The sequence below is a fragment of the Drosophila simulans genome, chromosome 2L (genome assembly GCF_016746395.2).
Source record: "Drosophila simulans strain w501 chromosome 2L, Prin_Dsim_3.1, whole genome shotgun sequence".
In the NCBI taxonomy this organism is placed as follows: Eukaryota; Metazoa; Arthropoda; class Insecta; order Diptera; family Drosophilidae; genus Drosophila; species Drosophila simulans.
This window is the reverse complement of record NC_052520.2, coordinates 3,939,060-3,961,080: the sequence shown is the minus strand read 5'-3', so window position 1 is coordinate 3,961,080 and position 22,021 is coordinate 3,939,060. Positions and strand designations below refer to the sequence as shown.

Here is a 22,021-nt window from a genome sequence, read left to right as displayed (position 1 = left end):
ATAAGATTTTCAGCATTGATTAAAAAATTTTAATTCCGTTTGGCCGCTTAAAAATTCGAGTAAAACATTTACATTCCATTCGTGTGTGCAAGAATATATTCGGAATCTAAACTAAGCTTGGTCCATTTCCTTTTTCGGATTTCCAATTTAAATTGATGATGTTGATGTTGATGCTGGCTCCACTCCACTCCACACACACACACACACGCACTTTAGAGGAGAACGTTAGGCGCAAATGGAAAATGAAAATCATTTACTTATTAAATCCTTTAGGCAAACATTAATTTCCAGCCACAGAAACAAAAAGCGCCAAGCTAACCCCGAAAACAAGCAAACAAGCGAGTGGGGCGAGGGGCGTGGGAAAGTGCTATTCAGCAGGTGAGGAAAAGCGGGAAACTCGTGGGAGAGTCAGACAAAAGCGCAAATTAACAGTTTGATTTTCACCATCATCCTCCCGCGCTAAACAAAAACGCAACGAAAAATCAACACAACCAGCGCCGGCCAAATCGATTTCAGAGGCAACGAGGAAAATCGGGCAACGGTGGGTTAAGATGGGGCTCTGTTTTGGCAGGGGTTACCAGTTTGGGGTAGCACTTTGTGAAAATCAACGAAACAAAATCAAAGCCCTATTGAATTTTCTACTAAATGGCATTTTGAAAGCAGCCAAACAACAGCGGGCAGAAGAAAATCGAGGAAAAACAAACAAACAAATGGAGGGCCGAAGGCTGCCCTTTCACCTTCGCCCCCCCTAACACCCTTCGTCACCTATTGGGAAGTCATAGAAAAGTGCACGAAGAGTGTTACGAAATGCCAACAAGTTCAAAAAGCTTTGACATGTGCTAAAAGGGTTCTCCCCAAAAAAAATATCCCCACGCATATAAATAAACATGCACTTGCAGAAAAGTCTGGGCACATTTTAGAGAGTATGGTAATATGTAATGTTTTAAATTAAAACCACATTTCAAACATTTCAAAAAGGTTCAAATTAAATCGTACACATAAAATAAAAGTAATTCAAGAAAAGTACTCACCGTGCGTGTTGAACTCCAAGTATTGGCCCTAAAATAAACAAAAATAAAATTATTGTTTTTTCAGGCAATTCAGTTTCTATGTGTAAATATATATATAAAAAGGAAAAGCGATGGAAAGCCAGGAAAAATCAGCTACACAATATTTTGCCACAACACCTTTTTGGGTTCCAGCATTCTGACCGCACACACACACAAAAGCAGAAACATAAACTCATATATGTGGCAGAGGTGTCACCTGCTTTTTGGCAGAGACTGTTTTAACCCTTGGCTGGCCTGGGGGTTGGGGAAGTTGTGGGATATGGCAGAAAGAGTGAGGACACCTTCTCGACCTTTGTCAACGTGTTCAACGACGCTCAGACGGAGTTTAGTTGTGACACGCTGAAAACCGTTGAGATGGCCGACGGGTTAAGGGGTCGCAATGGGGCGCGGACACGGGGTTAATAGGGTTAAGGGTTTTTGGGTCAACTCAAGAGTATTTTTATATTTGCGCGTAAAAGCAATTGAAAATGGGAAATAATTTCCATAAATGTGTCATTCAGAGGCGACGCGAAGAACTATAAATGAAACAAGAGAGATTGCTTCAGTCGAGTTCCCGACTATCAGATACCCATTACTCAGTTTTGGTCAGCTTGCTTTTGTCTGTTACATACTTTTTAACAAATCTAGTATACCCTTTTACTCTACGTGTAAATAAAAAAAAAGGGTAAGACGATGGGCAAATAATTAGATTAAAAAAGATTTACCAGAACTTCTTAACCAATTATTTTACTACTTAAATATGTTTTGAAGTGCTGGCAGAATTTAGAAATATTCTTCGAATGCAGCAAGTGATTATTATTCACCACAAAAATTGATTTGCGAACATTTTCCGACAAGCGGAAGCGGAAATGTCACATTCTATCTGCATATAGGGAAAATATAAAAAGTATATGTGCTTTTCATATTTATTCCTGCACTTTCGCGTACTGTCATGACCAAAAATAATGGACCACGTTTCCTACCAAATTTGTTTGCGTGCCAATTTTTGGCTGCACGTTGCCAGAGCCAAAGAAAAGCAAAAAGAACAATCTGGGGGAAAATTGCAAAAATCGCGGGAATGCGGAGAAAAACTGTGCCAGTCATTACATTTATTGCGAGCACATTCAATATTGAACGAATGGCCCGCGTGGATTTTCTATTTGAAATTAACAATTCAATTTCATTTGCATTTCAATGGCAAAATGTGCCTGGCAAGTCGAGCCTCATCCACCAAAGTGGGCGTGGCCAATTGGAACGGGCGAGGCGGAAAATGGGCGAAAAGTGGAGCTTTTGTTGCAAGCGAAATTTATTTAACACTACAAAAATTGCAGGCAAAAGAATGTGAAAGCATTTAAATTGAACATAAGTGATGCAATGCAAGACATAAAAAAAAATAAAACGAATTTCCTTTTGACAAGCCAAATTTAAATGGCATTTTTACTGAGTTGTCTGAGTAAATTAATGCGAAAGGAATCCATGAAGCGTGTGCAATATTTCAGTATAAATGTACTTTCATAGTCTTGATTTTATGAGAAAACCATTTGCAATTTAGCCCTTACTTTAAGGAAAAGTGTGTGTTCTCTCATCTCGGTAGTTAAAGTTCTTCTCAATTTAAAATAAAGCAGAACAAAAGCGTTTATTGAAATCGAAAATACATGCCCATAAAGTTAAACTGATCAGCATTTAGGCCGCACTTCAAATAAAATATGTAAATAGAACAGAACACAGTACTCGAATTCGATTATTGATAGATGCGAATTGAACGAACAATGCATTTTTTATGCATTAAACTTTTGGGAAAAACACTTTATTTGTCAATGGATTTGCCACACTCGTGGCAGTATATGTTTATATATATCAAAACGGTCAGATGGGCAATTTTTAAATTGAGGGGAGCCATGAAGATAAGGGGTAAACTCGTTAGACTAAATTGAAAATTACACAATAGAGGCGCAAACTGGATTTTATTCGACTTTTTTCCGGTTGCTGGTCGCATAATTTATGCGCAGTTTGGCAGCCACTGGACGAGTGGTTGATAAATAATTAAGCCCCCAAAACACGCTTACAAATCTCTCTTCAATTATTCATTCAACAACTCGGCTTGCTGAGTGTTTCGCGGGCATTAGGGGGTTAAGGCTTAATGAAGCGGTGTGGCAGAAAGAGGAAAGTAGAAGGCGCGAAGATGTGAATCCTTATTTAGAAATGAGGTAAACTTTTTCAGAGATAACGTGTTTCAGCCAACAATGAAACAATTATTTATAAGTATTAAATAATTTCAGAGCACAAAATAAATTACGATCTTAAACATTGTAAATCATTTGCACGCAAAAGCGGCAAAAAAGGATCATAAATTTGTGTCCAATGATACGTACAAATTAATACAAATAGCATTAATGAAATTTGTATTTTTTTGTAAAATCGCACAATAATTAATTCACGTTTTTTGTCCACTTTTTTCATTCGCAACTCGGCATCACTAGTTGCGAAATGGAAAGCCCCATAATAGAAGTATTCGATTAGAAGAGATGAATTTTAGAGGGCCTTTCACTTCTCAGCTCATTTATAAATTTTCATCATTTCCATCTGAGCAAATGAAAGGGGTTAAAAACTTTTTCAATGTTTTGATGTGTTATTTGTATTGCCTTTGGGCTTGTTTGTTAATTGTGGCAACAAAAACAAGAATCATCAACAGGAGTGGAAGTGAAAGAATGCCTAAAGTTGGAGAACATTTTTCAACTTTAGCTTGCATTTGCCAAGTGATTTCATGAAGCGCATAATTACGCAAATTAGCATAAATGAGTGCCAAAGAAACTCCTTGTACAACTTCTATCCACTTGCCACATCTCGACTGAAATTGATAATTTGTAAGAAATAAAAATAAGAAAATATGATGTTTTTAAGACCTGATATTGTTTGTTCTTTAGCATAAAAGTTAAATAATGTAAGAGGCAATAGAAGCCAAACAATAAAAATAAAACAAATATATATATTATTTTAATTTTTCAATACAATTTGTTTAGGTGATTAACAGCTTACCAATTGCAGTGTATTTTTAGGGACCTGCTGACTGAGGAAATGCCTAAAAGACTTATTTATTCCTTGGTTATAAATTATTTTTGCAAATTTTATTCGATGCAAAAAAAAAGAAATTAAAACTGGCGACGGAGTAAGTTGCAAGGGAGTGCCAAGAGTGTTTGCCGAGCCGAAAAGCAAAACATTAAAATAACTCGACCCCCTCCGCAGTCATTTACAACCCCCTTTCGCCATCCCGGCAAGCGAGGGAAAAAGTCATTTCAAATGTTAATGAGCTCGTGTAAATAGACAAACAATGGCGAAGAGGATTGAGACGGGAAGGATTTTCGCCTGCAAAGTAGTTAAAATTTTTCCAAGTGAAATTTGAAAACCCAAAATGTAGCCAGCAGAAAGGGACAAAATACAAAAGAGAGTTGCATTTTATGGCCAGCGCCATCAAATTTGCATGCTAAGCAAGCGAAAGAGACGGCAGCAGCTTAGAAGAAAGGGATGCAGCATTTCAGGAAGTAGGAGCTTCAGTTTGAAGTGGATTATATAACGAAATCTTGCCCGACAAGAGAATTTAATAACTTGCGAAGATTCTCTTGAGTAAGTTTTCCGAGGAGCTTCTTCAGAAAAAAAGCGAGAAGAAATAAAATAAATAGCCCTCAAAGACTTAAACGAGCTGACAATGAAGCGGAATATAATTTCTTAAACAAATATTTAAAAAGATGAAGAAAAATATAAAAAAAAAAAACTCAATAATAATAACTAACCTCATAGTGCACTTATAATTGTGGGTATAATCATCGCCTCTTCCCTCCCGATGATTTCCTGATTCCTTCTTAGCACAAATTGTCTGACCAACTCCCGTATGCAAAGCCCTCAAAGCTGAGACAGCCATTTTCAGCTTACCCTTACCATTTCCCAATCAATCGCCCACCTTCTGGGGACACACATAAATCATTAGGGCGGCTGTGGCGTTAATTGTTTGACCAAAGTCCGGGCACGAGAATCGAAAGGTAATCCATGGGGACGGGGAAGGAGAGGGATGGCCACCGAGGAGGACTCCTGTCAGAGGAACATTATTGATGGGGCCGAGGACAGGACAAGTCGGGCATAAATGATTTGATTTGGACTCTGGCTGTGGCTGTCAATCCAGCTGCTGCTGCATTGAAACAAATTGATTTAAGACCAATACTTTCGTTTTCAAAGCAGTTTTCTATGACATTTAAAGGAATAAGAATAGATTAACATTTAATTATATTTGCCTGACGTACTACATAGCTAGCCCTTTAAGAGTTTTAATTTGGCCACAAAAATAATTTTAAAAAATGCCCTTGTAGAACGCACTCTCATATATGTTTGATTTCTAAGCAGATTCCACATATAATAGCATTATTAAGTAGCTAAAACTTAATGCTCAATAAATGGAAGCTCAATAGTCACCAATTAATTATCATAACTTAACTTATGCAAGGACTTTTGTTAGTTATTATTGCTTTCCTGTGCACTATCTTCCTGACAAGCACACATGGCGTATGCGTAATACTTTTGCACCTACCTTCGAATACTGTGTCGAATGAGAAGGGGCTGTATTCATGAGTGTGTGTGAGTGTTTCGATTGTTGTAATGTTAACATCTCGTAGCAAAATGTAAGTAAACATACGACATGGTCAAATAGAGGCTCCTGCAACGGATGGTGTTGCTGTCGCATAATTCAATATTCGATGTCAATTGGTAAGTGTGAGTTTGCTTGTCTAATTAAATTGACACATTGACAAGTTCGTGCTCATTAGCCAAGACATAAACAACCAGCGCGTCATGTTTTAGTTTGTTTCCCGATTTGCCCCACATCGCATCGCCGCACTGCCCCTCTTGCCACTTGTTAGTTTTGTTTAGTTTATAGATTTGCGTTTATTTATGATACACAAGTTCTGTCTAAAAAAGGGGGCGTGGCTGAACACGCAACACACACGTTAATAGGCCACACGCCATAAATCATTAAAGGAACCTGAAAGGGGGCGGTGGTGCGATGGTCAGCGGTTCACAGGTCACTGTATCAGTATATCAATGCTAGACACCCAACACCCCACCCACTTGGAAAACTAAAACAGCAAACTTGGCTCGAATTATTTATATAAAAAATGGCCAAGCCACGTAACGCGTGATTTATTTACTAAACGTGCAACAAGGCGAAAAAAACCTCAGCAGAAATTACAAGTGCCACAAAGGGATACACTGTTAAAAAAAAAACAAATAAAAAGGTACAAAAATAAATTGATGAAGTATTAAATATTTTAAATATTAAAAAGCCTGAAACAATTTATATAGCGAATGGATCTCTGAAACATTTAGGAATATATCGATATATGGCTTGATTTGAATTGGTTTTTTTTCCAAGTGTATAAAATGCGGATACTATGGCTATGTCGTAAGATCCTGGGCATTGTCTGAGCGCCTTGTTCATAAATAATTTTTCTAAGCCGCCCCAACATGCACAGCAACATATGTTATGAGTTTTGGCCGTGTTTCTCGTGCTGCGGAGTATCTATGGAACCGTCATATATCTGAATGTTTGTGTGTGCCCGTGTGGGGTGAACCGACAAAAGCATTTGTCACAGTTGAACGCCGTTAACGGTTAACAAGAAAGAAAAAAAAAAACAGCACAAAAATGGCCAAAAGAAGCACCTTAATCAGTTCACGGAGAGTAAACAGGGAACAAAAGGAGCTGCAGTTTTGCAGGCAGTTTTGTGGTTTTTGGGGGGCGAACTCTCTGATTGCCAAACTTTAGCTGATTGAGCGCAAAAAATTCCCTTGCTGGCCAAATAGCCACAAGTAATCAAGCAATCAATCTAACAAATATTTGACTTGTTGAAAAGGGAGTTGGGTAATTGAACGAACAAATGCAATAAAACTGATCAAAAGTGTTTTTCCGATTTAGCAAAAGTTATGCAAGCGAAAGGATTATGAATATATGTTTCCCCAACTAACTTTTTCCATATTTAAAACTTACTTGTTATCTTGAAGCGAAACTATCTGCACATTAAACTAGGCATGTTCACACTAATTACCGTTCTGGCCAATTCAACCCCTTTCCAATTGAAACCCCACCGAATAAATAGTTGCAATTGCGCGCTCATCATTTATGGCAGCATCTGTTTGACAATCTGCCCCCGACCACCGTCATTCATTATCTTTCGCTAATTGAGTCATCTGGCAGTGGCTTATCTATCATCTTATTTGTGTGGGCAATTTGGCCAGCGCCTTCCGCTGAATATCGTTTGAGTAATATCGCTGCTGGAACTGCGGGTTATGGCCATGCCTTCAATCATGTCCCGGGAAATGAGCCTATGCCACACACACACTCATCCAGAGTGTATATACTATATATAGATGTACACACGCATCATGTTGGCCATTATTTATCTTTACTCCTTTTGAGGAAGCCTCTGCGTTTTACCCACTTTCAACTCGGCATGTTGCTTTCGTATTTTTTTTTTATTTTTTCCAGATCCCCACAGTTGTTGTGTATATTTTTGGCACAAATTTCCTTTCCGCTTCCTATGGCGAGTTTTTATGACAGCTACGCGAAAAACAGTTGAGCACCCCAGCACAAAAAAAAAAAAATGAAAACAAGTATGGAAGAAATTGTTGAAAAAATCTAGACAAAAAAATGAGAAAATACCGTTTGAGTCCGCTCGTGCACACAGCTTGAAACAACATTTTCCTTCCCTACCATTAGTTTGGGTTTTGTGTGGGCTTTCGGTTCTTGTTCTTGAGCATTTTCCGGGGGACAACGCACTTCCTGCTTCCAAGAGGCTACAGGGTTCTTGAACTTAGGCCGAGAAGATTTTCCGCACGATTTCAAGTCGCTTCGGCTGCCAACCATTAGCAGTTTTTAATTATGAAAGGGAACCGGTTGAATTTGATACCATTTACAAATATTATATTAAGATAAAATTGTATTTAAACGGATTTTGTAAGAAATATTGATGGAATTTTTGTTTCTCTCCCCAGCAATTTCATTACGCTGCAGCATTCCCAGTTGCACTTTTTTCTGCGCCCCTTTTGTATTAAGTCTTTTGGCCTATATATTTTTTTGAAACGGCCGTGTGGTCATGTGTCATTTTGGTCATTTGTTTTAGACAAGCTCCCAGCCGAATAACCCTTCCCCGCCCCCTTCCCCCTGACTGCCATCTGCAGTGAAGTGCATTCAAACGTAAACGGGCTGCATTGGCCGCAAAACAAAGCGGGCAACAACCAAAAAAATATGGGGGAGAACGGCAGAGTTTCTGGCAAAAAAAAAAAAAGAAAAAAAAACTAAAAGGCTTTAAAACCTAAAACACTAAAATTGCGGCCGGAGCAAAAGCGGCAAAAAAGTATACCGAAAAAAATAATTGGTTTGTTTTGTCACACATAATTATTTATCTTGTGAGAAAAAAAGGAAAAAAGCTGTGGCTTTGTTATTTATATATAAATTATTTTGAGTATTACTTTATTAAAAGGGGAGAGGTTAACCCCTTACCACAAAAATAGATAGATAGTATTAAAATTTGATATAATCTATTCCTGCGATTAGCGTGTGTGGCAACCGGCATTGCCAACAACCAAGCATCGAGAGAGCAGCGACGGGACAGGCGCGAACGATCGCCCAGCAGAGGAGTGAGAGAAGGGATTATTCGGGTGCGAACTGTGAAGCGGAGTGGGTGCGCGAATATTATTAAACCAAATAAACTAACTCATTACAAGCCATAAACCCTAACGTGTATTACTGTGGTTAAGCGGGTCATTACATTGGCGACGAGTGGAAAAATCGGTAAATGATAATAATAATAACTAAAACCTTGGAAAATTTGATGAATTAGGGAAAAGGGCGCGAAATTACGGTAAACGACTGGCGTGATATAGGCTGGACGTAAGTGTGTGTGTGATTGAATGGGCTTACCGGCATATACATATGTGAAAGTGTTAAGAAAGAGGAGAGAAAGAATAAGCTGCGGGAGTGCAGATTGCACGTTGCCAACATAAACTGACTTTAAGCACAAAGCAGAATCAGTGATTCTGTATGCACAATTTTTCACTCACTCTCATCCAACACACATGCACTCCGACAGATAGGCTGAGTGAAGAGATTACTCTTCGCAAGCTTAAGAGAAGGTGAGTTAGAGAGACACTCTCTAGCAACCAGGAGATTAAAAAAAAAATAACTAATAAGGCCGGGTAAAGAGTAATACTCTTTACAAGCCTGAAAGGTGATTGATTGAGAAATTTCTCTAGCAACCAAAGAGTTGCAAGGGCCGAGTACGCATTATAAGCTCTAAATAGAGGAGCTGAGTAGTGGTACAAGCCAAAGCATATTTAGAAAAAAATAAAAGAAACGGAACACGAAAATATATAAATAAAAAAATTTGTATAAAAGAATCTAATAAAAAAAAAAAGATAACATTACAAGCTTGTAAGAAAAGAGCTGAGTAATCGGTTTGAGTGGTAAACAGAAGGTTAAAGGTCGGGTGGAGCAGTATTCTCTCCACAAGCCAAAAGAATTAATAAAATTAAAAAGGAAAAAGTTAAACAACTAAACCCCAAATGTAAATTGGAGGTATTATTGAACTGAGACTGAGTAATAATTACAAGCTCCTAAGAGGGCCGGGTATTAATTACAAGTCAAGTCATAAATCTAATAATGTTTTTTTTTAAACCCCAAGTCTAGGTCCCGTATTTAAAATGACCGACAGTGTCATTAAACCGTTTCTGTGCGAGGTGATCGACAAGGCAATCCTCCGAAATGAATGGGAGAAGTGGTTGAGGGCATTTACAATATACCTCGAGGCCGAGGGCATTGTTACCGAGAAGCAGAAGAGGAGTAAGCTACTGCTTTTGGGAGGAGTCCAGCTACAGTCAGTAGTATTCTCCCTACCTGGTGCGCTAGTTGAGCCCTGCGACGGAAATAAAGAAGACATCTACAAAATCCTCATCGACCATCTAAATAAACACTTCTCACCAAAGCAGAACTCAACGTTTGAGAGACATCTATTCAGAAGTCTGACACCGTTGGACACAGAAAGCTTTGGGGATTTCTTGCTGCGACTCCGTCAACAAATGCAACGATGTGCATTTGGATCCTCAAAAGCGGAGATTGAGGATATATGTCTTAAGGATAAAATTATAGATGTGTGGGCACCTCTAGACCTCAAGAAAAGACTCCTGGGGAAGGAAAATTCACTAGAGGAAGTGATCGAAGTATGTCAGGTTGAGGAGCAGATCAACAAGGAATCAAAAGAAATGACATCAAGACCAAGTGCGGAACCCATCTGTAAAATTGCACATCGTGGTTTCAAGCAGAGTGGGGAATGCCCCAGATGTGGAAAATTCGGACACACACACAATGACCCATCATGTCCGGCAAGAAATGTGACTTGCAATAAATGCTCGAAGCCTGGACACTATGCCAGGAAGTGCCGAACTAACCTGAACAGCCGATTCCCTAAGTCCCAAAGGAATAACCTAAAAAGGCCTCGCACGTACATACGATCTGTCGAAGAGGAGGCCACCAGCTCCAAACTTAAAAAGGGCGAGGCACATTGCTTTCGAGTGTCAAGCGAGGATGAAGAGGAGTTCATACGATGCCGAGTGGGAGGCCGCGAAATTCCTTTAATCATTGACTCGGGGTGCAAGTTTAACCTTATCAGCCACGCGGACTGGTCTCTGCTAGTGAAGAGAAAGGCCACAGTCTTTAACGTAAGAACCCATACAGAAAAGCAATTCCGAGCCTATGCCTCTAATAAATTACTTCGAGTAATGTGTATTTTCGAGGCCCCAATTTCCGTCGAGCCGGGTGCCGAAGGGATTGCTTCATTTTACGTGATTGAAAATGGAGAACAATCTCTGTTGGGCCGAGACACAGCTATCGAGTTAAAAGTCCTCCGACTGGGAAGAAACATTAACCGGATTGAAGAAATAGAGCCTTTTCCGAGTTGGAAAAACATTGAAGTAAGGCTGTCTATCGATTATGACGTAAAACCCGTTCAACAACCGGTGAGACGAATCCCGGCAGCGCTCGAGGACAAAGTCATGGAAAAACTGGGGGAAGCCCTGAGTCGAGATATAATTGAACCAGTCAAGGGTCCGAGTGCTTGGATATCTCCCATCGTGCTTGCGTTTAAGGAGAACGGGGACATCCGCTTATGTGTCGACATGCGACTGGCAAACAAAGCTATCCTACGGGAAAACTATCCATTACCAACTTTCGATTGCTTTATGACCAGACTCAAAGAGGCGAAATTCTTCGCACGCCTAGACCTCAAGGACGCCTATCACCAAGTGGCCCTTGATGAATCGAGCCGGGAGATAACAACGTTCATAACCCCAAGGGGACTTTTCCGCTATAAGCGTTTGATGTTTGGAGTTAATTCTGCTCCCGAAATTTTTCAACGCCTTCTGGAGCAGATGTTATCTACGGTACCTAACGCCATGAACTTCATCGATGACATAATCATTTTTGGCGCAACTGACCTCGAAATCGACAGCGCCGTAAAAGAAGTATGCGAGATATTCCAGGAAAATAATGTCCTACTGAATAAAGAGAAATGCATCTGGAAGACAAGGAAACTAAAATTCCTCGGACATATTTTATCCGACAAGGGAATAGAAGTCGACCCAGAGAAAATTGACGTCATCCGATCTTTCAGAGACCCGAAGAACAAAGAGGAAACACGGAGCTTCCTCGGTTTGGTAACCTACGTCGGAAAGTTCATTCCGGACCTTGCAAGTCACACAGATCCTCTAAGAAAACTGCTGAAAACTGAAAACAAATTCACCTGGGGCGAAGCCGAGAAAAATGCTTTCAACAACCTTAAGAATCTCCTATCCAAGGTACCCAAACTATCATATTTCGATCCTAAACATCGAACTCGGGTGATTGCGGACGCTAGCCCGGTTGCCCTTGGGGCTGTCTTATTGCAATTCAAAGTCGACAACGAACCATTAATAATTACCTTTGCTAGCAAGGCCCTGTCAGAGGTGGAGAAACGCTACTCCCAAACGGAAAAGGAGAGCCTAGCACTGGTTTGGGCAGTGGAGAAATTTTATTACTTTCTGGCAGGCCTGCACTTCGAACTCGTAACCGATCACAAACCCTTGGAAGCCATTTTCAAACCAACATCCAAGCCCCCGGCCCGCATTGAAAGGTGGCTGCTGCGACTCCAGGCATATACGTTCACCGTTATCTATAAATCCGGAAAAGACAACATATCAGATGCGTTGTCTCGTCTCTGCCAACTATCTACGGTAGAACCAATCGATCTCAGGACGGAATACAGCATCCTACGCGTCGTACAGAGCTCCATCCCAAAATCTATGACAATCTCGGAAATAGCAGAATCTTCCAAGAGGGATGAAGAGATTATGGACGCAATCGGTTGCCTGGAAAACGACTCCTGGAAGCCTGATAGTTCAGGGAGCTTCTATCCGTTTCGTAACGAGCTGTCAGCGGTTGGCTCGCTCCTGTTGAGGGGAAACCGAGTAGTCGTGCCGAGATCTCTTAGAATGAAAATACTGGAGTTAGCCCACGAAGGTCATCCCGGCGAGACAGCAATGAAACGCCGCCTGCGGTCCAAAGTATGGTGGCCACAAATAGACCGAGAGGCAGAAAAGTTTGTCAAAGCTTGCAGAGATTGTTGCCTGGTATCTCAAGACATCCGACCACCGCCTATGGATAGAAATCCTTTTCCCACTGGCCCGTGGATTTGGGTAGCGTCGGATCTGCTAGGTCCGTTACCTAACAATGAATATGTTCTAGTCTTTATTGACTATTTTTCACGATATATGGAGCATAAGTTTCTTAAAACCATATCTTCAACGACCCTGATAGAGGCAATGAAAGAAATCTTTTGTAGACTGGGATATCCTGAGTACCTACGAACTGATAACGGACGCCAGTATGTTAGCGAGGAGTTTTCTAACTACTGCAAAGCGTGCGGCATTGAACAGGTTAGGACCCCACCGTATTGGCCGCAAGCAAACGGGGAAGTTGAGAACATGAACAGAGCCCTTGTGAAACGCCTAAAAATAGCATACGCAAATGGGAAAAACTACAAAGAGGAAATCCAAAAGTTTATTTTGATGTACAATGTAACCCCACATGGAACAACAGGGTCAGCGCCCACAAAGCTAATGTTCAGCAGAGTCATCCGTGACAAAATACCAGGCGTTGGGGATATCTACGAGAAAACCTTAGACTCTGAGGAAAGAGATAAAGACATTATTGGAAAATATAAGGGAAAGCAGGCAGCCGACAAAAGAAGAGGGGCAAAGGAAGTCGATATAGAAGTGGGCGACAAGGTACTTTTGAAAAACGTAGTGTTCCCAAACAAACTTACATCAAACTTCGACAAGACGGAATTTACGGTGTTAGAACGACACAATAACATTGTGGTGATCGAAGGGGGTGGTAGAAAACTAACAAGAAATGCCTCACATCTTAAGAAAGTCCCGGCTAGCCAGACGTATCCAGCCTCCTGCCCAACGCCGCAATCAGATGCCAGCCTACCGGAATCAACACCAACTTCGGAGGTCGCAGTACTTCAGCCCACAGAAGGAGGCCTCGGGATCCAGCCACCCCTGCCGCCATTAAAGCTAAAACTCGTCAATAAAGGAGGGATGTGGCAACCGGCATTGCCAACAACCAAGCATCGAGAGAGCAGCGACGGGACAGGCGCGAACGATCGCCCAGCAGAGGAGTGAGAGAAGGGATTATTCGGGTGCGAACTGTGAAGCGGAGTGGGTGCGCGAATATTATTAAACCAAATAAACTAACTCATTACAAGCCATAAACCCTAACGTGTATTACTGTGGTTAAGCGGGTCATTACAGCGTGCAACTGACATTCTTATATTATTTTCCCCCGTGCATCAAACCGAACCCGAAACTCCACTCAAGCTGTGTGCTAAACTTTAGCAACACTCCACCCCAAAAACCCCCCTTTCCAGTCGCTTTCTAGCCTCCTGTTAGCCCCCCTCGCCGCCGTCCATTCAGTCAACAAATATGTTCAACATGCCAGAGCTTGGTGCTGCCCCATTGTGTTTCTGATCCTGATCACTGCGCTGTGCATTTTAACGCTGGCTCCGCTTTTTTGCGGCTTTGCTCCCCTTTTTTTTTTTTGGTCGGGGTATGCGGGAATTTGAATGGGCTTGCGACAGTTGGGGGCAGAGGAATTAATTCCTGTTTATTCATGGTGGATTTTGGGGGAGATCGAAGAAACTTTGAATGAAAATAAAGTTGGGAAAGATATGGTTACTGTTTCTGAACGGAGTTAAACACAGAAATCTAGTGGTTGCAATACCTTAAAGAAATGAGTATTAAAGCTAGAGGTTTATAAAATAGCATGTATATTAAATGTCCTTTCTGAAATAAATAAAGTCACCTATTAAGTATATTACTTAGTGCCGTCATTTTATAAGCCCCTTTTCGACCTTGTTCGCCTTTTTGCTGGCCTTTTTTTGTCTACGGTTTGACTTTAAATGAATTTCTATTATTTTTGTGTTTATTTGAGCTTTGTAGTTGCTGGCACTCCCTGTTTCGAGATTTACTCGGTTTTCCCCCCACATTTTTCCTCTGCAACTCGGGATTCCTGTTCTTAGCCTCGTCTGCAGCTGTTTTATTCTGGCACTCATTGCTCAGCTTGGCTGTATTTCTTGCTTTTTCCCTATTTTCCCCGTTGTTGTTTACTGCTGCACACAACTAAATTGGTATATCCGTTTTTATTAAGCAACATTTCCGGTTTCTCTGGAGCGTTTTGGCTGCACTGTAGCCTCGAAGGAGCTGGCGGAGGAAAGTGGGGGCTGGAAACGTAGAGTGGGCCACTCTCAGCCAGTGACAATTTTTCATGCTGTTGTCAGTTTTTCCTTCACGGAAATCTTACCCCTCGCAGTTCGTTAGTTTTCCCCTCGTCATGTGTGGGTTTTCTTGTATTTATCTGTTCTGTTAGTCTGCGCATTCTATTGGATTTTTTGCTCTTGCTGGTGCAGAGGAAAAAATGGATCTCATTACGTATACGCATCGTGGCGTGTCACGTAATTCACGCTTGGCTGGCATCGGGCAATTGATTTGTGTTCTACATTGATTGCCCCACTGCCCCCGAGGCTAATATCACTAAATCCCCGCTGGCAATGACTCTCAAACTGGGGCGTACCTTTTGTTTTTTTCCCTCAATGGGGTTCATTATAATGCATGCATTCAAATTAAATTTGCTGGAGCCAGCGAAAAAATGCGAGTACAAGAAAAGGTTTCGGGTTCTAAATGCTCAACGCTTATCTGAATGAAAATCCTTAAGGACCTCATAAATATTTACACAGTGAAAAACCAGCCTTGCTACGATTCTAAAACGAATTTTAAATTACAGGATACTTGACCTGAATTTTAGTAAATAAGCAAAAACTTTACTACTAAACATTGGAATAATTTTATTTCAAATATTAAATATGAAAAACAAAAATACAAATAATTCTGAATGGCATTGTTACGCTCTGTGCACAGATGTGTGAATAAAATTCGAGCCCTTTTCGTGTGGTCAAAAATGTTTAGCCACATTTAAACTTGTGCTAACCCAGTCTCTCGGTCTCGTTTTCTATCCCTCTGGGGCTGTGTCAAGGCGCAAGATAGTTTCAAAAGTGATTTGGGTACACTTTCGGGATTTGGTTTTTGCCCGCCTGGGCTGCCCTTGTGTTTTCCCATCCTTTTTTCTGGTCAACGGCATATTAAATTAAAGCGTCTGGTCGTTGTCCCTTTTTTTCTGGGTGTCCTCGGCCCAAGTGTCAGTTGCAAGTGTCAAAGGTGCTTCTGTTTTTAAATTATCCTCTGACCAACAAAAACATGACAACAAATTTGTGTGAATATGCGTTTCTATCTTTGCCCAGATAAGAGTCCTTGTCTGTCCGGGTCGCTCAAAAATATGGAACAGGGCAAATTATGCAGAAAACGGAAAATATGAAAATAAAGACAAGGGTCGAGGGAGCTAACTGAAATGCTCGCTTGTAAAGTGAATCTGTTAAGAGATTATTCTAATGGAAAACTCATAATAAATACCGGGGGAGTGAGCCAAATGGGGATGAGAAGTGGAGATTTCTTTGGGATTAAATGTAACGGAGTTAAATGCTAAATGGTTGAATGTTTTCAAAAGCAATAAAGTGCAAATTAAAAGAAAAATATTCACTTGAATAGGTAAATGAAATTGAAGAAGGGCAAGCTAATTAAAAGTGGAATTCGGTAAGGGCTTACAAAGCATTTAAAGAATATGGGATTATTGCTTCAAATAATTATTTTCAAACTAGGTGAGAAAGATTATTGTTTTATTTTGAATTCCCCACGAATTTTACTCAAACTTTAGTATTTAAGCACAAGTTTTATGCTTTATAGTTTAAACGTAGATAAGTTTGTCATTTCATTGCGATTTTAATTAACTTAACATATTTGAAACCAACTAATTTAGCAACCTAAAAGTGCTGCTTTGATTTTTAGGGCACTCGAGGTTGTCAAACAAAGTGCAACAAAGAAAATGCTCAATTAGTCGCGCTCTCTCCACCAAAATGAGAATTTTCCAGCTACGGAAATGCACAGCACACACACATACACATGCAAAATGGCCTAATTAAAAAGCATAATTTAATTAAGAGGCGTCAGCTGGCCGAGTTTGCTGGTGCTTGACAAAAACAGAAAGCGGCGCCGAGTGCAGGCCAAAACTTCTGCCATATGCCACAAAACAAGGACTCAAAATCCGCACAGCAGAGGTCAAGAAAATAGCAAGCAAGATGAAGCAATTTAAACATAAAAATTCTATGAATTTGTTATATATAACCAGCCTAAACTATTTAAAATGTGCTATTTTGGCTGATGCCATTGTATGACCCTCTCTTTCTTTGCGCATCGTCCTTTCTCTTTCGCCCGCGTGCAAATGCAATCATAAATTTTGCGGCAAGTGCAACTACAGCTGCAGGTTCATGTTCGAATATTGCGCTGCACAAAACATGACAAACATTCGGCATGAGTGCCTCTGCATGCAACATGCCGAATATTTAGCATTATTTAATTTACAGCAAATTAAGTTTAACGTTTTACAACTTAACCGCATGATTTATGCAGTTCGCCCCACTCAATCACGGCAGCCTTTGACAATTGTCGAACAAATTATGCCAAATTAAATGCCCGGGAAAATGCTGAAAATGTTGTAGAAAGTGCAGAGAAGTAAGTGCTGGCAGAGGCAAAGGACAATTGAAATGGACTCTCGAAATTGCATTATGCAGGGAATTGAGGTCAAGAGTCGGCAAAAGCAAGTAGATAGTCATCGGAGATGCTTAGATACTTCTTTAATAAATAAATATAAATAATACAAAAATATATAAGTCCACGTTTAAGATATAAATTATTTTTAGGCAATCAATATTGATATATTTGAAGTGATTTTAAGACTCACATTTTTAAAAAGCATAATATTCTAAGTTAACTTTCAAAATAGCAATCGATCGTAATCACTAGGAAAATAATCCCGATAAGGTCGCTTGTCTATCTAAGGCCATTGCATCTCTGCTCACCGACCTCATTAATTTGCGACACCTCGGAATTCCGTGTTCCGTATCTGTACTCCGATATCTTTGCCCAGCAAACTGCATTTGCATTCTGAGCTACCCAAGCGGACCACTTTGGTCCACAGATACTCGCACGAGAAGGATGTGTGGTCACCACAGGCATATTCTCGAGCAGATTCTTGGTTTCTGTTGGGCCCGTTAACCCCCTGAGTCCGCATAACACTCGGACACACAGTTCGGTCCATCTGTGCGTGCCTTATTGACTCGGCTTGGCTTTCAACGCAACTGAGCCGCAAAGTCAATTCTGTGAATGAATCCACAGTCTCTTAGCCAGCGGATATGAAGATGGACAAGGAGACACAAAACGGGGACTTGTACACTTGCAAAAATGATTTAGAGATCAGTTTTTAATAAGTTTGTAGCTTGGTGAAACCTTTTGAATTAAGTCTAAGGCTGTTCAAGATTTAGTTATCAATTCAACTTGAGTCTTTATTTTACTAATTAATTACTATACTATCATCTCAAATAAATAAATGAGTTCAGATATTTTTGCAGTGCAACTCAGCGGCGTAGGCCTCCTCATAGCTTGCAGCATAAATGAAGTTCTAGTCGCAATGTGACGTTGATTTTTCATTTCAATTTTCTTGCCATTCGAGTTCTCCACGACCGCTCCTCCTTCCTATTTTCCCAGTCCCCCATTTTCGACCCCCCCGTTCATTGTCATCCCCATTCTGAAAATGTTTACTTTGCACTGGTCGCATATAAAACGGGGACCCGACTGCTTGACAGTCAGTCATGGGATCCGAGTGTTTTAGTATTGGTATGGGGATATGTCATCGCAAAGACCCCTCCTGCTCTTTATATGTATATATGTATATGTGTGGGTTTTAGTTTGCTCGGTTGGCTTTAACTGTTGTTGATACGGTTTCCGTTTGTCTAAAGCTCCGTGCGGCACTTAAGTGAACTTTAAACACTTTTATTAATGGCATATTATGTAATATACGTGCCCTGGCTGCCGCGGCTTTTTACCCACTCCCCATGCGTCTCATTTTAAGTGGATAGGCAACTTTTGCCAACATTACTAGCTGCAAATGTTTTAATTAAAGTGAAATTGGGTATTCTGAGTGGCACACAAGTCCTTACATCTTTCCTTCCCTGCCCCGCTTCACCTCTTAGCTTGCCGTTTTCCAGGCTACCCTTTTTCCGCCCCCGTCCCCATTTTCCAACCAAATCCGCTGCAATCCCAACTGGCAGCGATTTAGCCAGATGTTACGCATACGCAGCGTAAAACTTTTCCCATGCCCACCAGCCATAAGCCATGAAGATGAGGAAACCATATTTCCATTTCGGGCACATTAGCTGCGCAAAAATATTCAAGTGGCACAGTGAATACTATTTCTGCGTACATTACTATATAATCGACATTTAAGTAATAAATATATTGGATAATAACGAATTTAATTTTGTATACAGCAACTAAATTCATTTTTTTAACAACAAAGGATTTTGGGAAGCTTTCGAGACCTACCTATATATTTATAAGTAGCCCTGAGAATTTTCAGTATAGATCCTCCGACCGTAATCCCTGCACATAATCCCGCTAAAAGCATCGCTGGTTTTATAATTCCAGATCCCCGGCGGTTGATGTAATTGCCTCTACTCAGCCTCCACTCTTCCACCGCCCATTTCCGGTTTTCCACTCAACGTCGTCCATCGCTTAGTCATCAGCCAGATTTCCCGCATTTCCCACTCCCGAGTAGTTCCAGTTTCCAACAATTTCCCCCAGACTCGGCGACGGCTAAGCAAATACTTGGCACTGGCTACATTACGCATACGCAACGTTTGCAGTTAATTTGCAAATGTTTCACATGCCGACTTCTTAATGAGTTGTCTCACCGGCTGTGGCCATCAAATGGCTTGCAAACGAGGGCGAAAGGGTAAAAGAATTCATTACGGATCTTCAGTTGCTTGTTTGCCTTTCGATTGACTGACGATTGTTCATCGAACGAACGGATTGCAATCGCTTGTTATGCATTATGTGCGGCAAATATTTGTCGCAAAAGAATGCCGCCTTGTTGTGAGAGCACTGAGGAAAACAAGAATTTGAAATAAATACCTTTTATTTTTCAATCTTAAAATAGTTAGTTTTCATTGCACTCAAGTTGTAAGTCATTTTACCATTCAAAAGCTAAGATAATGCAGCTTACTAACTCATTTTTCCAAGTGTATGCGCTTTGCAGGCAGTTCGTGTTGCACTTGCAGCTGCAATGTCTTGTTAAGCGTATGAACTGCCACATATGGTGCAGCAAAGGCAAACACTCTGGATATGGGATGGCATATCCCTTATGCGAGTTCTTATCCCAGCCGACAAAGGATCCTCCCAGTTGCTTTGAGAGCACCACTAAAGACTTATGGCATTAGAGCACAGTAGCAAAAGCAACCGCAACAACTTAGCGCATGTCAGCAACACATTACACGGAACACAGAGCCATAAACTTGAGTTTATGGCCAGAGTTGGAGGAAGCAAGTTGCTTCGCAAGGGGGGCAAAGTACGTCTATAACAATTCTGAAGGCACCTCAAACAGTATCAGTTGTGTTCGTCCAAGAAAGCAACGACTAATTGGAAATATTAAAAATGAAATATATTGGAAAATCATTTATGTTTTAATTTTTTAGATAGAAACCACAGCTTACTAGGTTACTAGAGTAATTGGTTTTTTAGTAAGTGTAAGACTTGATTTTTCCCAAATGCATTAGAAAAGTGCTCCTTAAATCTTAGGAAACCTTTTAAGTGTCTTGGCCTTGCAATTGTAAGTCCAAAGTTGCCCAGCTTCCAAATAAGTTAGGCCAAAGTTAATCCCCCTTCAAGTCCAAAGCTACGCCACTGACCCAGGAATCTCTCACATATACGTGCAGTTGATTTTCAGCCAGCAATTGCTATTGTTGTAATTGTTATGAGTAAGAAAAAGGGGCAGGGTGGGGGATATGGGGCTGTTCAGCAACTCCTAGGTTAAAAAGTAATATATTTTACAACAACAATGGCAGGAGGCGAGACTACATATTATATTTATATGCCACACACACACACGGACTCACAAAACACATAAGAAAAACAACAATGGCTGATGTTAAGAGCAGGAATTCACATTAAGCTGAAAGAAAAGCAACAACTGGTCAGGGAAAATTGAAGAGAGGGTTGGGGATAGAAAAATCCTAGCGTTGTCTCAACAGCAACCATGGCAAAGCCACAAGTAAACGAGCCAAGAAGAAAACAGCTTGTTTTAAGTGTAACACACGCTCCCACATTAGTTGCATTTTGCTGGGGAAAAACGTTGCTCCACCTCATCCCAGCGCTTTTCATTTTGTCGGCGTTGTAGCATGAAATCTGTTTTAAAAACTCCAGACATCACACACAGTGCCCGAAATGCCATAATTCTTGTCTACGCACAACAGTCTGCCTCACTTTGTGCGAAATAAATAATTACAAACAAGTCAAGCAGACACCGCCAGAAAATGATGTACAAGTGTTAGAGGTTTCATGGCTCAAAAAAGGGGACGCGGGGGAAATGTTGAGGGAAGGGTATGTATGTGCAGGATACTCAAATTGCTGGTGGGGAAGTTGTAGCCAAAGTGCAACACTTCGGTTGATTATGCCATCCACTGAAAGCCATAAGTGCATTAAATAGAACCATAGAACCAGCCTCATTCCGCGATATGAAATAAAATACTTAGCTATGTGATAGGAAATAAAAACTGATCTTAAAGAATATACTATATATTAACTAATTGCTAACTTTAGAGCATTTCAGCTTCGTTTCCAATAGACACTTCTTTGGCCCTCTGATGCCATTTGTGTTTATAAAGATGACGCGTCGTCGACCCCAAACAAAGTCCAACTAGACGTAAGCAAAACGGAGGGAAAACCACAGCCACAAAAACTAAAAAACTAAACAAAAAAAACTATAGTGTAAAGTGAAAAAGTTTCATTTTTTTACGAGTATGTGAAAAGTTTTTGTTGTTTGCTTTGCGTTTGTTTGGGATGCATTTGGCCAGACTTGACTTCTGCTCTGGCATCTTTTTGGCCCAAACGAACTCGGCCTTTATTTTGCCGCAAAAACTGCACTTTTCAAAACAAAAAATAATCATGCAAATTGAGTTAAATTCCCTTATGCATTTAACAAAATGAAATTAAACCTGATCGGAAATGTACTTAATCTACTAAGTAATTAATCAAGCATAAGAAAATCATTTTGAATGCATTTTTTTCCAAGTGCACTTGCATTTATGAATGTTTAAGCATTTTGAGTCGGGCTGAACCCATCTGAACTGAATGGAGATAAAGTTTTCGGTCCTCAGTTCTCCAGCGAACAATTGAAAAAT

The 22,021-nt window shown here is 40.5% G+C and overlaps 2 protein-coding genes and 1 long non-coding RNA gene across 11 annotated transcripts in view; 2 read left to right on the top strand and 1 right to left on the bottom strand.

Annotated features, from left to right (window-relative positions):
* LOC27208366 overlaps positions 1 to 22,021 on the bottom strand; it is a 137,330-nt gene that overhangs the window by 54,357 nt on the left and 60,952 nt on the right. Inside the window, exon 2 of the long non-coding RNA XR_001600823.3 lies at positions 1,032 to 1,059. This is a non-coding gene — a long non-coding RNA (uncharacterized LOC27208366). The remainder of the gene's footprint in view (positions 1 to 1,031; positions 1,060 to 22,021) is intronic.
* The window catches only part of LOC6730930 (hemicentin-2), a 94,404-nt gene that overhangs the window by 25,777 nt on the left and 46,606 nt on the right, over positions 1 to 22,021 (top strand). The window lies entirely within an intron of this gene.
* LOC120285823 (uncharacterized protein K02A2.6-like) lies at positions 8,631 to 13,895 on the top strand. 4 transcript variants are annotated; one of them, XM_039298514.2, is made up of 2 exons: positions 8,631 to 8,880; positions 9,770 to 13,895. In XM_039298514.2, the coding sequence occupies exon 2, from the start codon at positions 9,789 to 9,791 to the stop codon at positions 13,803 to 13,805; it is 4,017 nt and encodes a 1,338-aa protein (XP_039154448.1). In that variant the 5' UTR covers positions 8,631 to 8,880; positions 9,770 to 9,788; the 3' UTR covers positions 13,806 to 13,895. The 4 variants fall into 4 exon arrangements, with proteins under 4 accessions (XP_039154448.1, XP_044779848.1, XP_039154450.1 ...); XM_044923913.1 differs by having other exon boundaries at positions 8,631 to 9,221; XM_039298516.2 differs by lacking the exon at positions 8,631 to 8,880 and having other exon boundaries at positions 9,931 to 10,003; positions 10,110 to 13,895.